At 38.4% G+C, this 16,735-nt stretch overlaps 1 protein-coding gene across 6 annotated transcripts in view; it reads right to left on the bottom strand.

Annotated features, from left to right (window-relative positions):
* Positions 1 to 1,405: 1,405 nt before the first annotated feature.
* Positions 1,406 to 16,735, bottom strand: part of st18 (ST18 C2H2C-type zinc finger transcription factor) — a 41,289-nt gene continuing 25,959 nt past the window's right edge. For 2 of the 6 annotated variants that reach the window (XM_085439982.1, XM_085439987.1), the window contains exons 7-23: positions 14,433 to 15,143; positions 13,614 to 13,748; positions 12,618 to 12,708; positions 12,430 to 12,522; positions 11,689 to 11,897; positions 11,204 to 11,403; positions 9,087 to 9,332; positions 7,935 to 8,044; positions 7,281 to 7,343; positions 6,900 to 6,968; positions 6,570 to 6,632; positions 6,153 to 6,233; positions 4,485 to 4,706; positions 4,243 to 4,331; positions 3,988 to 4,091; positions 3,743 to 3,889; positions 1,406 to 3,603 (exon numbers count right to left, since the gene is read on the bottom strand). In XM_085439982.1, coding sequence (XP_085296108.1) covers positions 3,463 to 3,603; positions 3,743 to 3,889; positions 3,988 to 4,091; positions 4,243 to 4,331; positions 4,485 to 4,706; positions 6,153 to 6,233; positions 6,570 to 6,632; positions 6,900 to 6,968; positions 7,281 to 7,343; positions 7,935 to 8,044; positions 9,087 to 9,332; positions 11,204 to 11,403; positions 11,689 to 11,897; positions 12,430 to 12,522; positions 12,618 to 12,708; positions 13,614 to 13,748; positions 14,433 to 15,143 — 2,774 coding nt within the window. In that variant the 3' untranslated portion in view covers positions 1,406 to 3,462. Of the gene's footprint in view, positions 3,604 to 3,742; positions 3,890 to 3,987; positions 4,092 to 4,242; positions 4,332 to 4,484; positions 4,707 to 6,152; positions 6,234 to 6,569; positions 6,633 to 6,899; positions 6,969 to 7,280; positions 7,344 to 7,934; positions 8,048 to 9,086; positions 9,333 to 11,203; positions 11,404 to 11,688; positions 11,898 to 12,429; positions 12,523 to 12,617; positions 12,709 to 13,613; positions 13,749 to 14,432; positions 15,144 to 16,735 lie in introns of all 6 variants that reach the window. The other 4 variants (XM_085439981.1, XM_085439985.1, XM_085439984.1 and 1 more) reach the window with 3 other exon arrangements.

The following is a 16,735-nucleotide window of genomic DNA, read 5'->3' as shown; positions in this document are numbered from 1 at the left end:
AGGCCTTCCTCTTTGTCTTGTTTTTAGTAATCAAAAAAGTGACATTCTTAAATGTACATTATTTCATTAAAGTTGCATTTTGTTTTTGTTTTTGTTTTGTTATCATCATTATTATTATTTTTTAATTGAAGAGTTTTCTGTTTAGGGTGGCACGACGGTGCACTGGTTAGCACTGTCACCTCACTGTAAGAAAATCTTGTGTTCAAAGAAAGCTGATGTTGTCTCTGGGTTTTCCCACAGTCTAAAGACATGCATGTTAGGCTAAACGGGGATACTGTGTGAATGTAAGCATGAAGGGTTGTCTGTCTGTCTATGTTGGACCTGTGACAGACTGGCAACGTGTCCAAGATGTACCCAGCCTCTCACCCTATGATAGCCTTTTAATTACAGCAATCCAGCAGGTATTCTTCCTGAAGTCCACAAAACATTTTACACTGTTTCAGTGGACCATAACAACTTTCATAATGTCGCATTTATGTGACAAAAAGGGGATCCACACAAAAGGTTTACTTGAACAATAGATAATTGTTTAAACATAAGCTAACCAAGACATAAAACATCAAATTGGGTGGATGCCAAGTGCAGTGGAAGAGCGAGATTGACCAGTTTTTCTGATCCAGGTGTTATAACCTGGAAAGCCCAGGCGGGTTGCATTAGCTGAGGTCTCCCTTATGCCAGCCACTCACCATTATAAACAGGCCAGGACTTTCATTGAGACAACAGGAGGGCTGTCACAGCAATGACACAACTCTATTAAAATAATTACATCTCTGTTTAATAAAAGGCTGACTCTTGGTCCAGATGGATAACCTTGATATTTTCCTTTTTTTTGTGTAGCTGGCTATTTCGATAATTGATTGGCCTTTTATGTTGTTTTTAAAGTAAAACTGAATTAATGTAAGTTATGAAGTGTGAAGATGTGTGTTTTTGTGCTTTGGATTGTTGGTCAGACAATAAAAGCAATGGATGATGTCACATTTGGTTAAAGGAAATGCATTTTTCACCTGTTTTTGTTTTTACATTTTATACACTATACTAAACAAATAATTGAATATTGGGGGCGTTTCTTCAATAATGATCACTAGTTGCATCTCTAAGCTGAACATATGGGACATTATTGAGGTCTACAGTGTTTTTCATTGGTAGGATTGGCATGTAGCAAAGATACATATCTGTACTTGAACCTGTGGCAGTCAACAGCTAAAAGCTCTAAAGCCATGATATCCCTTTATTTTCATTTTAGCCCCAAATGGCACAAAAACTGCACACAGAGAACTGCCAGCGTCTGCTGATCCAGTCCCTGTTTTTCACCACTAGGTGATGCTAATGCATCGTGAAAGCTGACGCCTGCTGACTTATTGGGGAGGAAAACGGGATGCAGTCAATTCACGATGGACTCAAAACGTTTGAGAAACCACACAACCATTTGAAAAGTTTATTTCTACCATACACAAACTGTACAACACAGCGCATATCTTTATTATGAAATATTAAAAGTAATAGGAAGTTTAAATTTACAAACTACCTTAACTGAAAAAAGCATTACATTTTAATGTAAAAGAAAAGAAAAATACAGTACAATTTCATATCATACTAATATCGTTCCACAAAAAAGCATTTCACATTACAAAACATCAAATACTAACAGGGAAAAAAATAAATATTATTCACAAAACTTCCTGAGCAAACAATGTGTGGTATAGGAATTACATATAAGAAGTTACAAAGAAAAAGATCGTTAGATTTAAAGACTGTGATTCAGTTTTTAAAAGATTAAAATTGTTTAAAATGTGTCGAGTATTTGGATAAAACAGGGTCTTGTTTTTCTGTAATTTGGCTCTTCTGCTGTTACATTTTCATCTTCAAAATGTCCTAGGCTACATGTTGTTGATGTCTTTTTGCAGAAATTAAAAGAAATGTATTGCTGAAATGGATAGCTCTTTTTTTTTTTATTATCTGGGGATTAACCAGCCGGTCCTTTTCTTTTATCAAAGGTCAGTATGGGCAACTAAAAACACAAAATAACTCATATACAAAAGTGCAATTGATGCAAACAAACAACTGATTAGCCAACAACTATCATTTTTCTATATTTTTTTTATTTTTTTGCTTGTAATGATTGAAACTAAAATGCAGGTTGCAGTGGTCGTCAGCTCGGTTTTGAAATAGCTACTATTCAAATCTGCCCAAGGATGTTCAAACTGTAAGACTGGCTGAAATGTTAAGGCCTTTAAGCAGATAAGAGATATCCACTCCTTCTTATTTGCCCCCTCTCTGCGCTATCAAAGAAAACAAAACAAAACAAATTAACACCAGACTTTCAATCTCAGTCATGATATTTCAAAACCTGACTCTGAGATTACAGCTACTGAGACAACGGCTTTCAAACAGTCATCAGGAACGTTTCCGCCTATGAAAATAATTGTACTGTATATTAAATCAGACACCATTCACATAATACTGTCCTACCACAAAACATAGTACTTGTATATTTTTATGGATTCATATACATTTAGGCACATACTATATGCACACTAAAAGTGTGCACAGAAGGCAGTTTAATATCTATATTTTTTCGTTTTGTTTTTTAAAAAAAAGAAAGACATCTTGACAAAGTGATCGTTTTGATTTTTGTTGCACTCTTTTTGTGGTCACACTATGCAAAGCAGTATCCGACATTCAGTTCACAGAATGATGTTGCATTTTTGCTCAGTGTCACCTCCTCATTGCATTCAGCTGTTATTGGTTGAGTAGAAAAAGGTACAGTACATTTGCATTGCAATTTCTTTTTTTTCTTTTAAATCTTGGTGTTCACTTTGTCTTACCATACATTCAGTCTCCAATAAGGAAAGAAAGCAATGCTTAAAAACATTGATGCTTAGTAGTTTTGGTAGGTTTTCACTTTGAAGGGAGATTCAACTTATGTTCTAATAATAATAATAATAATGATAATAATAATAATAATACTAACAATAATATAGGTTTTTCAACACTAGGTGGCGAAAGTATGCCATGAAATTGGAATGTGCTTCTATGTAATTTACAATGTGCAGAAAGTCAAACTGATTTCTCAAATATTACGCATTTACAGTTTTTAGAAATAAATAAAAATCGAGGAAATAAATACACTGATGAACAAATATAGTAATAAATAGCAATAATATAAGAGTGACATGAACACATACAGATTAAAATCAAGCAAACCATACAAAATAATTAAGTGCAAGAGGGGTTAAAAAAACAAATCTCACCAGGATAAACATATCGAGTGAATGCAGAAACAGTAGAAGCATTACAAATCTGGCTGGTAATTTTCTCAGTGCAGTGTATTTACCAGAAAATGCCAAACACATTTCCGAAAGCCTTGTCTTATACATGCAGCCAAGCCAGCACTCTTCAGTAAAATAGAGCTATCTAGTGTCATTATCCCAAGTCAAAGAAACCTCTTGGTAGCTCCACAGCTTAAACATGGATGCCCTTAATAGCCTGTTTGATATTATCCAAGAGGGCCTTGCACTCTGGAGAGTATTCATGCTCCGAGTTGTTGTACATATCAGTTAATGTGTTCACATAGGCTTCAAAATTATGCTCACCGATGGGCCCCTGCAACAAAAACATGTTTGACTATTAGTGAAAACAGCACAGCAGAAATGACAATTTCAGGAAAATGATTATTTATTTTTTTCTGGACAGGTTAAACACTGTGAGCTGGAGTGGATACTGTGGTCAAGGCTTACTGTACCATTTGAGGCAGCTGAATGTCTGTTAGACTGTTAATAAGAGCTTGGCTTAGGTGAGCCAGCTCCTTCAGTAGGCTATCGTTGTGCTGTTCGATCATCTTGTTTTCCTCTTCAATTGTCTTCAGGTTACATTCCATAGAGGAGATCTGCTTTCGGGTACAAAACAACAGGGATCTCATCAAATTGAGCGGGCAAAGATCTCGCGCCTTTATTTTAACCAATGATTTTTGTGAGAGTAAATACTTACCTGGGTTTGGAGCTGCATCATGTCTGCTTCTATTTTCATGTTGGATTCGTTCAGTTCTTTTATTTCATGATCCAGATGTTGAATATCATCTTTGTTTTCAACACCTGGGTTAGAGGAGATAGTCTAATTTATCATGTTCCAGCAGAGATCACAGATTTTTTTATTTTATTCATTCACTGGGTTTTTTTGTACCAGTATATGTGTCACTAATAGAAAAAAACTTGCCATGCCACACAAAATGTCAGAGTAGCTTACCACTGCTGGCTTTAAATTTGATAGTCATCATCTCTTCCTCGGAGTACTTTTTCTTGATATTTTGTGCGTTCAGCGGGCAACCGGACAAACTAGTTCAGCAGGCCATAAATGACAATTTTAGACAGGAGAAAATCACCGAAACTACTAAACTTTAACATCTTCAAGACTGTGGATAGAGTAAGACTGCAACATGTCGACTAGCGGTATTGTTTAGAGATAAAATGGAGGACAGGCGGCCTCACCTTCTGTGAGTGGCAAACACATTATTGGCATGTCCAAGGCCATTGCAGCCAGGCAAGGGACAATGGGGCAGTTCCTGTTTATTGGACTTCCAGGCAAAGGGCATCCCATTGATGGACGACTCCTTCTGTCTTTTGGCAGCGAGTGGACAACTGCCTGCACTGCGGTGGGATGTGTATTTTCCCGATATATGGCCCTGTCCGTCACATCCAATTACCGGACACCTACCGTAGTGACAAACAAAGAGGATGAGGCGCTGAAAACATGCATACACTACGGAAAAATCTAACTAGCTTGCATTTAATAACATTTGTTATTTTTTGTGGTACCCACTGAACAAAATCCATCCAGCTGCGCAAAAACAACAGCAACTGCTTTATTGTCAAACTGCAAAAAAAAAAAAAAAAAAAAAAAATCTCTGGGACCATTAAAATAAAAAAAAATCTCTTTCAATAACTAGACCGGAAGATTTGTTAACCATTAAGTTGATTAATCCATCTAAATGCTGATTAAAAAATGAAGTCGCCAAAAACTAGAGATGGGCTATGAAAAATCACATTAACTGTAAGTAACTAATCCTCTAAACTTGAGTTTGAATGGGCCCTCTGTTCACTGTATACATTTCCAGGTGGATGGTATTTGTGTTTGAAAACATAAGCACAACTCACATTGAATATCATTAAGAGTTTGTCAGTTGCATTTTCAGGCCTGTTTTCTGCAGGTCAGTAATGGAGTGACATGAATTACAGATAATTGTCATGTATCCCCTCATGCGAAAGAATGTAATTTGGAGGTGGCTAACCCTTTCCCTTATTGATAAAGGTGAAAGGTCACCTGAGATGATACAAATGGCACACATGCTGTGGAGTGCTGCTGCAAAAAGCCTGTTTCAGCATTTTGTTACTCAACAGCAAAGCAGCACTTAGAGGACAAAACAACACCGGTCCCATTACTTACATCTACCACAGGTAGGTAGCTTGATGCAAGGCACCCGGACAATGGAGGCATGCCATATGGCCCACTATTTACAATAATCTAGGGACATTTGCTACCCTCCCCCTTTCTCTTCCTTTCTCTCTTAATGTGTATGAGATCTATTCCAGTTTAATTCCTAAGCTCGTGCCCTTGCATTAGTAATTAAAAAAAAAAAAAAAATCAGTGTCCAGATGTATAAGTAAACAAGGGCTCATATATCAGACTTTGGATTTAAGCTGCAAATCAATTCCATTATATTTTTTTTCCAATAACACTTTAACAGACAACAGTGATTAAGCTCCAAATGAGTGCAATGCCATCACAGCCGGCAATTCAACATTTTCTTAATATACTATAATTATAAAGAAAGCACTCTGTGAAGAGTGATAAGCCAGATATCCCATTCAGAAAATAGAAAAAAAATACAAAAACCCTGGTGAAATCCTGCAGAAAAAAAAACATGTTACTAATCCTTTGAAAATAATTCACTAATGTTAGGACAAGAGAAGTATTATTTTCTTTGTTTAACTTAATGGCCTCCAGGTACTATACCCCCGGGCACAAAAGCATGACGCATTTTCCCAATGTTTTCTGTTGTTTTATTTTTAAAACAGAAAAAAAAGCAAACAAAAAACAAACAAACATGACAGCATAGGATGAGCAAAAAAGAAAAAAGAAAGAAGAAAAAATCGTACTTAAGCTCTTGCTCATCTTTGTCATCCTTGTTTGGTGTGAGCTTCAAACCTCCTTTTCTGGCACGTGGACATCCTGACAAGCTGAAAATGGTTGGAGACAGTGAGTTAACTTGAAAGAATCTATTCATGAGGTACAATAAAGGCTGGAATTGTACAGGCAGCCGTGAGGTTTAGGAAGTTGCAATTTTTTCATGTTTAAAAAAAAAAAAAAAGATAAGTTTTACTGCATTAGCACATATGTAGCTGAAATGTGCCTATAGATGGATAGACAGATAAAAAGGCAGTCAAATGAATCGAGAAAAACAAGAAATCAAAAAGTGCAGCGTGTTTTTAAAGTGAGACTTTCACCATCTGTTTGAATGCCATGCATCTGACAAATGTATTTCATGCTCAGTTGTGATGATTTCTCTCAGCTACCTTCTGTGCGAAGCATAGTTCCCAGTCACATGTCCAGATCCATCACAACCAGGTGTTGGGCACCTGCAGGTTGAGAGACACAGAGACCAGGTGCTTTTTACAGCAAAAGACTGGGAGCAGAGCTGGGGATTCATGCTAATATGCAGAAAAGTAGCACAAATAGAAAACAACTTCATGTTGAGTAAATGGAAATCATGCATAATGTGAAGTGAAAAGGGAAAGGAAAAGGAAAGGAAGGAAAACAAGATGACCCAAGCTGAAGCAAAAACAAGCTGCCTAGTTTAATGTGAAAAATCCTTTAGCAACAATAACAGTTTTCAGAACACATACTTTAGTTCCTGAGAGTTGGCTGCCATCAGTGATTTGAGTGTTTTGTCAGCGAGGGGACATCCAGACACACTAGAGAGGATAAAGAGCTAACAGTCATTTTAATTCACTCTTTGATCACGACTGAATTAAATAATCTTAATACAATGCACTGCATATTTATACAAAATTACTTTAAAAAAGCACAATTCTGCTTGTTCGTCACGAGAAAGCTTTTTTGTGTCATCACATTTTTAGCACATGACATATGCTGCAAAAAACCCTACGAGCTACAAGTGACAAGTTTTCACTTGTAATAATCAACATAATTAAACAATAAGCATTGTTTCCCTTGTCTATATATCTGCTAGCTGGTACTAATGAGAGTGTAATTAATTACAGTACCTCCGATGTGATGCATAATTCCCCGTCACATGGCCACTGCCGTCACAGCCTGGGGTCGGACAGCTGCATGAGAACACAAAGCATTTAATACGCAGATTACTCCACTTCCCACAGACTTTCCCAAGCTTGAACTGAATCTTTCTTATACAGGGGGAACCTTTTTATGTTCATTAGAGAGAAAAAAAGAGTTAGTACAGCGGAAAGTTTAGTAGAAATTTTTCATTACATTGCTCAACATTCAGTTTAATAATGTCTCTGAATGTCACAGGGGAGGGGATCTGGTGGGGGGGGGTGCTGTGCTGCGGAAACTAGAGGATCCTACGTTTCTCGTGAGGAGACCCAGCAGAGCATGCACTCTAACTACAAAGAGTCAAGAGTTGTGTTAAGCTTAGGTCGGACATACGGGGAGAAAACTCACTTTTTAAATAGATACATTTCTTCTCCACATGAACCTGCAGACATACCAGTTACAATCATATGTAACAGTGAGTTTCATTCCAGTGTTTTGACCCACTATTGGAACAAATGTATGGTTTGGAGTGACACTTTTTCTTATTAATACTGACCATCTGCCAGCTAAAAGGAATGATCACATCACACGTGTCTGGCTCGATAAAGCTGCTGCGAGATGTTTTGCTGTTTAATCCCACATACCTCAGAAGCTCTTTCTTCGAATCCCGTAATGGCAGCTTGGCCTTGGAGCTTAACATGCTGCTATCTCCCTGGTAGTGTTGGTCTTCCAAGGAGACCTGATCATAATCCTCCTGCTGAGGCAGAAATAAAATAACAGCATGACCTTAACTGTCCGAAGTATCAGACATCACTCTGCAATGACCTGAAAGTGAATAATTAACAAAATCCCTGAATAATACTCTTAAAACAAGTCCTGGGGGTTGCGTGCACGACGCAGACGAGATTACACTTGCAGTAGTAAACCACACATCCATTTAAAGTCATATTTAATCCACGTGTTGTTTGTGATGTACAAACTCGACGTATGGGCCTTCTTTTCTGTGCCATCACCAGATGTTGTGTGTGATGTAAAAGCAGGGCAAATTTGACAACTCTTAATACGTGGTACAAATGAATACCACCTGTGAGATCAAAAGAAACGAAACCTTTAGAGCCCAGATTAGACTCATTCAGACCCTCGGGCAATAGATAAGCACATCCTCAGTGTAAATATAATTCATACATCTTATAGATTAACAGATTTGGCTCGAGCTTCTGCTTGGCCTTAGAACATGTCTCCATAAATGCTCTTAGAAACACTGCATGTCATTCAGCCTGGGGGCGAGGTCTACACTTGGATTTTTTTTAATTTTTTTAGGTAGGTTTAAGTTTATTTTTAGTCAAACTATTGAGCAAAACTGAGTAAATCTGGCAGCACTGATACATTTTTTGTTTGTTTTAATTCCTGTCGGTAAGGAAATGCTATGAAACAACAATCAAGGTGAAAATGAAATGGTAACACATATCAGGATACTAAATTCCTGAAAATTCATTTTTCCCCCCAGTTTCCTTACAAGATCTGTGTAATCTGGTGACAATGACAGAGAAACTGAAGAATTAAGAATTCAGCGGGTAGATTTTGGGAAATGACTGCAGACGGTATATTTAATAGCTAAATACATGAATAAAACACACACAAAAAAAGAACCTAATTAGTCCTGGAGGGAGTTCAGGCATTAACTTATTTGGTTTATTTTCTTATTTATATTTTGTCTCGCATATAAATTCATCGTTTGACCCGAACATTTCTGATTTGGATAATCCAAATCTTGTTTATTTTACTTCTTTTTTTACCTCTTTGTCCTGTAAAACGCGAGCTTTGCTGAAGTTGACAGGGATGGGGCTCTCCCAGCTGTCTCTCTCACACAGCGGCTGATAGAAGGCGGGGCTGATGAGCACACTCCCACCTTTGGCCACAGCGGACTCAGGGGGAGACAGCAGGTCGTCGGGAGGCGTCCTGCTCTGGGCTTTTACGTTTTCCTTGCACTTCTTCATGCTCAGGTCCAGGGTGCCGTTTTCATCCACCTCTATGAGCATGTCCTAAAGACAACAAAGGTGAAATGCACAAAATCTGATGTGCTACAGAAGAGTACAATAAATCGGATGTGGCTTATGAAAACAAATAAGCCAGAGGATAAAATTAAAAGGCATTCTCTAATTACAGCCTCAGGAATGTAAATAAGACAGCACAATACCTCATTAATATGACAATGAGGCAATATGGCAGACTTGAACCCCAGTAACATTTCTCTGTAAACACGAAAACTGACTTGAAAAGCAGCGCAAACAAACAGTGTATTTAAATAATACATACGGTGGTTATCTCACACCAGACAAAGTACCAAACTAAGCCAGCGTTAATTCTGCTGAACACAAAAAAATATATAATCACTGGTGTGTAGTTTTTCAGTGACAGCTGTGTCATCTGTTTTCTGGGACACACAACCAAGATGGCAGCTGGGGGGTGGCTGCTGGTTTTAGGTCATCATTATTATAGCAAAAATTAAAAAGCTTAATGTGGCATAAGTTTCCCCGCTGACAGATGTGTTTGTCGTTTTTGTGCTGAAACGCAATAGCATGATGACTTATGGCTGTTTTATGGTATTAAAAGTTGTACCTCATTAGATGTTAAAATCCTTTCCCATAAATGGAACCAATTATTCAATCCATATGTTTCATTAGACCCTATACATCATTATTTTTTGTAACAAAGAGAAGTGTGTGTGTGTGAGATCTTTCAAATTAATTAAAGGGGATAATTTTCATGAACACTGGATGAGGCCGTCCAGTTTAATTATCCAGCCATTTGATGGTGTGTGTACCTAATCAAAATAACATCACTGTAAAACTAAAGGATGCGCAGACTTTTTGTGATTTATTTTCCCTCTAACGTCAGCTGGAGCTAAAAACAAAGACTCTAAATCTATATGTGTTTTTTTCCATATAACTGACATGTAAATACGGCCTTTAAACGTGCAAAATTATTCCGTTTTCAGCGAGCGTTTTTCTGCATTTGATATTTCAAAGCGTATAAGTTAAAGCACCAGACGACATATCACACTCTAAATATGGCCCCCTTTTTTTCAGACTTGAAAGCTGTTCTTTATTTTGTACGTCTCTCCAAGACAACTAAGCTGTAAACGAGAACAGATGATTAACTTGCTAACACTGTTTTATTCATTCAGTGGGCTGGTACCTGGTACAGGGCCACATTCTCAGCTCAACAAGCTGGGAGACAAGGATCTGTGCTGTGTAGGTGTGGAAACCTTGAATCATCTACAGTACAGTGTGCATGTATGTAACCCACAGAATGCGATCAATATTAATCATGAAGTGACTTGGAAAAAAAGTTGACTACAATGCCATATTACAGATAATGACAGCAGAAGAGATTTTGGATCTATGCTCTTCTCCAAAAAGAGTTTGGATTTTGTGTGAATTAAACTTTTGCTATGTTAACTCCTTTATCTGATGGGCTTAATCCACTCAAATGCTTTTAAAGACTATCTGGTGTAGACACACAGCCTATGCTGGATCATATAACTAAGCAAAATATCCTCTGCCATCTGCAGCGGGCAAGATGCATTCTCAGACAACAGTTCAAGGTTTTTACATGCCAGCTGATGTCGAAACAAAATACAATACCACATGTTTTATTAAAAAAAAAGGCGAGTAGTTGTAATTGAGAAAGAAGGCTGATTGTACTTCTTCTTTTGATGTGATTACACAAATTTTCATTTGTGTACATTAAAGCTTTATAGAGTGGAAACCTCCTTGTTTTTGTGCCACCAGAGTGCCAGGCTCTCTTTGCCAAATCCAGTCTTTTGATGTCTTCCCTTTTTATACACAAATCAGAGTTCCTTTAAAAATGACCACATTAAATACCTTTCCAAGTGGTCTAATTTGATTACCTTTGTGGAGGTTGCCAAGGGCCGGTCGGCGACAGCCTCCATGTTCTTCCGGTAGCGGGTGGAGAGGTTAAGGATGGCGGCTGTCGCTGCTGCGGCTTGGAGACCGTCTTCTTTTTTGAATTGACTCGGCGGGCTGTGTTGACCAGAGGTGGGCAGGCGGCCACCTGGAGCACCAAGGAAGCCAGGATACTGCTGAGGGGCTAAAAGACAAATAATTAGCAAATCATTTAGATATTGAGACACCAGGTGTTCAACCCAAACTTAAAAGTACCCAGAAAAAAGAGGAGATTTTTTGTTGTTGTTTTAGCATCAATCACAGATATTTAAATAAAGGGCAGTCTTTGCAAATATATACAATGTAGATCTGTGTCGTTTGTAGATAGAGGTTGTAATTAGTGGCTAAAAAAAAGCATCCACATTTATCCAACATCCTTATTTACAAGTGTTTTTTTGTTTGTTTTTTTCAAAAAATGTGTGAAACTTACAATCAGGGTAATGCATCATTTCTGGGTCCTGGTTGGTCCCCATCAGAGGCTGCTTGCCGAAGACTTGTGCATCAAAGCTGGCGTAATCAAAGCGAATTCTGCTGTACTTGTCCATGTCTTTTGTGAGGCTAGTTTGTAAGGCTGCTACCGGGTGAGAGAGCCTATAGTTCAGCTGGTTCATCTCGAATTTCTTTATTAGGCCGAGGGCTCTACGAGGAGGAAAACAGATGACAATAAAATGCTTTACTGTGGTAAAGAATCGCCTAGGAACTTGTGAGAAAGGTGCTTAGAAAGTTAATATAAAGCAGTAAAGAGCAGACATTGTTTTTAACCATTGAGGGATGCCAGTGCTTTTGTACACTCAGAGTCTGGGATCTGATGTGTGTTGTAGATCCACAGCCAGGTTGCCAGACTAATTAATATAGTAGGAGTGGGCATCCTGCCCATGATATATCCACAGGGAACAAAGAGTTCTGCTCTTTTATCATCTCTAATAGAGAGGAACTCACAGGGACCAGCAACCATTGCTTATGTCTGCTTGGAAAGCTCAAAATAGGCATGTTCTGCTGGGATTGCTGAATAAAAATATTCTACACCGCCCTTAACAGTAATAGTGTTTATCACTTTTTTGCATAACCTCAGTTATGTCTGTAGAACTTCAGTCCACTACAGAGCTCGCTGTAATTATTTTCCTGCATGTGACCACACTGAGAGCACTGAAAACGTCATGTGGCATAATACCTCGGTGAGCGGTCAGGTGTTTGTCTGCATTTCAGGCTCTCATCCTGAGGTTTGGAGACTTTCACTGCAGCAGCGATGGGGCAGCCTGAGAGACTGGTTGGGGAGGAAATCAAACACATTAGCCTAATACTGTAACTCATGTATAAACAGGGTGCAGAGTTTCTAATGGATTTCTCCTGTGGATGTACCTCCGGTGGGTGCTACGGTTGCTGTTGACATGGCCTCTTCCTGTGCACCCAGGCGTAGGACATTTGAGGACGTTCTCGTGCATCGCCAGGACTGAGGGGATGACAAAGAACAGACAGACATGACATAAGCGCAGATAAGCAAAGATAAACATTTCTAAATTAGCAACATGCGAGACATAATCAAGCTTAAAGATTAGGATGGTAAACACACAACGTATATATATGCCGAGCATTTTGGAAATAAAACAAATACATTTTCCTGCATTAAGTGAAGATTTATATAACCGGCACATTAGAGCCTACACAGCAAAGATCCTACAGAGACAGAAGAAGAAGAAAAAACACACACGCACACACAAACGGCTTTTCTCATTGTGAGGAATGCTGTAATGTGGCTGAAATGTAAATAGCTTAGTGCAAAGAGAGAGCGTAACAAGACAGCTGATTATATTCTTCAAAACAAACACGTCGTTAAAGGTCCGCTCTGTATCCTTAGAAACTTCTTTTCTGTACATATCCTCCAATTAGTTTGTTGGAGTTGTCTATTTATTTTTGAATACTGCGTTAGCTAGCCCTTTGATTTGCAAATACGGCCTCCAGTCTAAGAGCATGTGCTTTTTTGAAAAAGTTAATTACTTTTTCTGTTCCTTTTGTAACATTACTGTTTAATGTTGAATGTTTGTTGAGTTACATTGAAATGACTTAACAATCGCCAATGCGGGGGAAAAAAAAAAAAAGAATTCAATATTCACACATTACAACACATTACGAGAAAAAGAGGGAGGGGGAGAGAGAAAATCCTTTAAGTTTATTTGAAAAGTTTTGTGCACGTCTTTGAATTCAGCTAAATGTATAAGCAGGCCTTTCTTGTTTTGGGCTCGTGCTAAGAGGATTTCAATTACCGTCGGCTGATTGTAAAATGTAAAACTGGTCGTTTTTGTGAGTGTAAACCATCCATTACACTGTTTGCACACACAGAACCGCTTAGTGACTTACTCTCTGGGGGGACTCGGACTTTATGAGGACACCCAGACAGACTCCTGTGATGAGGGTACAGGCCGGTGGCGTGACCAGTGCCATCACAGCCAGGAGTTGGACACTTTATATCCTTTTTATCTGCCCGTGGAGAATCTGTAGAGTCAATAAAGAAAGATTTTACAATAAAGAAAACACCATAACCACTAAGTGATGGCAAAATGAATGCAGCTACGCTGTCTTTAAGAGTAGAACTAAAGAAATATGAGTGTCATATTATATTGTATATATTGTTCTGAATGCATATTACACAAAGGTAAAGAAACTGAAATATCATGCAAAGTCAGCCTCTCTTTTTTTCACAATACCATCTATTAATCTGTCATTTTAGTTATGGCTGCAGTTTAACGGAGAGCATTCACTTCTTAATGCCCACCCATCGAAAGATTACATCTAGGATTACACATTTAGCTGCAGTCATTTGAAGAATCAGAGGGAAACATGAGAGGTACTTTAGGAGGATTTAAGACTTATGGTCATGGTTAAATATCCAGTTGATTCCTATCAAAATCCAATATTCTGAGTAGACGCAATTCCATCAGAAAATTTTCTTTTTTTATTTTAGACTGTTTATTTATTACTTCACTTGTTGCCAAAATGTTTTTAGTCTTTAAGAGGATTTCCTCCCTCTGATTACCCCACCCCCCTAAAAGAAAATGCTTCTTTTATTCCTTTTAATGTTTTCTGAGCGCCCAATCATCCAAATCACAAGTGGTCCATCTGATTTAAACTGGATGAAACTGGATTTTTCTTTAGATCAACCTTTTTATTTCTTATTACCTTTTCCTCCATGATAGGTGAGTCTGCCGTCCATCTCCATCATTCTGTGGTGCCTCCTCTCGGTGGTCATCTGCTCCATGAGGAACCGGTCCATCTCTCTGTAGGCATGGTGCAGGACCTGCCTTTGCTCTGTCTGCAGAGCTATGGCCTGCTCCAGCAGGCTCAGGTTTACCCTCCCTCGGCTCATTTCAAGGCCTCTCTCGTGGAGGCCCAGAGCCCAGGCGTCTAGCCGAGGCGGCCTATCTGCCTCTGCTTCCCCTTCACTGTCCGCCTCCGTGGGGAGCAGCCTGTATCGTAAAGCTTCAGCCTGAAAAATGTTCGCTCTGCCCAGTGGACCACCTAATTCTAAGTGAGGCTCTTCTTTCACGTGCCCATTCCTGCCTGTAACATCTTCAGAGAGTCTGGAAGGACTGCAGTCTGAGCTGTTCACCTTGGCAGACAGAGCCAGAGGCTCCCACTCGGCTTCCCTCATGTCTCCATATTGACTCTGTGGCGAGGACGTACTGCTCATCCTGTCGTGACTTTGGTCTTCTTCATTATTAAGAAACTCCTCGTCATCTTCATCCATCAGAGGTTCAGATGTGTCCGGCTCACACTGTGGCGAGCCAACAGACGTAACTTCAGACCAGCCAAGGGAACTGCTGGACTTTGCTGCCACATCATGGCAGCCATTTTTGTTAGTCACTCCATTGACTGTGTTTAAGTTTCCATCTAAAACAATAAGACAACACTGATTATTCTACATGTTCAAGTCTTTGCATGCTGAACTTGCTCATTTGTGACCCTTTAGTCACATAGCATGATAAGAATTGTGCACCCATGGTAATCTTCTGTAAATCCTTTTAAGGTTTTAGATTTTGTGTTACTTTTCTATGAAAAATATCTTGCGAAAAACATGTTTTTATAACCATTTATGGGATTTAAAAGAGTACATGATGCACTGGAAAGATAATCACAAGGTTGTCAGATTTCCAAGCAATTCCTCAAGCATATTTTAGATAACATACATAAACCTTCATTCTGCTAGTTCAACATGAAACCCAGACATGAGGAAGACAATTGTTTTTTCACTTTGTTGTTGTTTCCAATTGGAGCAACAACCCAATATAGATTTAGGACAAGATTATGAAAGGATTTACACAGTGTTGGGTGGAAAACATCAGTTTATAATTAGTTATGTGTATTTTAAAGTGCAAGCCAAGCAGCAACATGTTGTCATCCGAAAAACCGATTTGAAAAACATAATGTACATCTTGTTTCGAGGGATAAGAGCAAGAAAAGTGAAGAGGATTCCTGCAAACAGAGAATAGAGAAAATAGATAAAAGAGACAAATCTCTGTAAGATGGTGCTGTGTGTGTGGCAGAACCTGATTTAGGAAAAGCCAGCCATACACCGCACCCACAAAACTGATGATAATATTTGTTGGGTACAAACGGGAGCCCGCTTTGCCCACAAAAATGAGAGACTTAGTGAACTTGACCCAAACTTGCTGAAAATATGAAATCTTTGGCTTAATTTGATTAGATTAAAAAAAAAGAGCCATTACAGCACTTAATAATAATAATTTTCAGGGCATTTACATGGAAAATTAATGGTTGTCAAAGTGTCAAAAGCTGAACTGAAAATAAAAAAATTATCAAGCTTTTACAAGTAAATTTGACTGAAACTGTTAAATTAAAACAGGTGTTTGTGAAATATTGAAATTACATGTCCAATGTGTGATTGTGTACTGTATGCGGAGCACAGAATAGCTGCTGATACGAGCCTTTCCTATGTTCTACATGCTATTTGCTGCCTGAATTTGTGCATGTAATATAATGAGCTTATTAAGATCTTTATTTATTATTTTTTTGCCTCGACATATTTGCTGCTTACTGGGAAGCTGAACCACATATAATATTATTTGAGATTAAAATCAAAGGCGGGATACTGCAGTAGGAGGTAGATTCATTACGAAAAAGTTTTAACGAATAAAAGCTCTTCAACAAATTCAGATTTTTATTAAATCAAGCAAATTACTCAGTGTTTAGCTTTTGGCATTCTGTATCCTATGTGGGTGTTAAAGAAACCACATATAATGTTTCAAGTGCAGATGAATAAAATATGCACGCATGTCTTCTTATATATAATCTCTTTTTTCCGGCTTATTTTGCTGAGTGCTCTAAATAATTCAATTTGCACCGACCTTTGGCCTGCCATCTTTTTGAATAAATCCAAAAATCCCAGTCATACGCACAGAAAGCCACAAGATTGTGTGAAACCTTATGCACTGAAAGTCTGATCAGTGGAACAGACAAAGAGG

The sequence above is a fragment of the Copadichromis virginalis genome, linkage group LG18 (genome assembly GCF_057382275.1).
Source record: "Copadichromis virginalis isolate Kocher_CV1m ecotype Utaka linkage group LG18, C_Virginalis_male_GT1.1, whole genome shotgun sequence".
NCBI classification, from domain to species: domain Eukaryota; kingdom Metazoa; phylum Chordata; class Actinopteri; order Cichliformes; family Cichlidae; genus Copadichromis; species Copadichromis virginalis.
The sequence above is the reverse complement of the archived record's forward strand: the minus strand, read 5'-3'. Positions and strand labels throughout refer to the sequence as shown.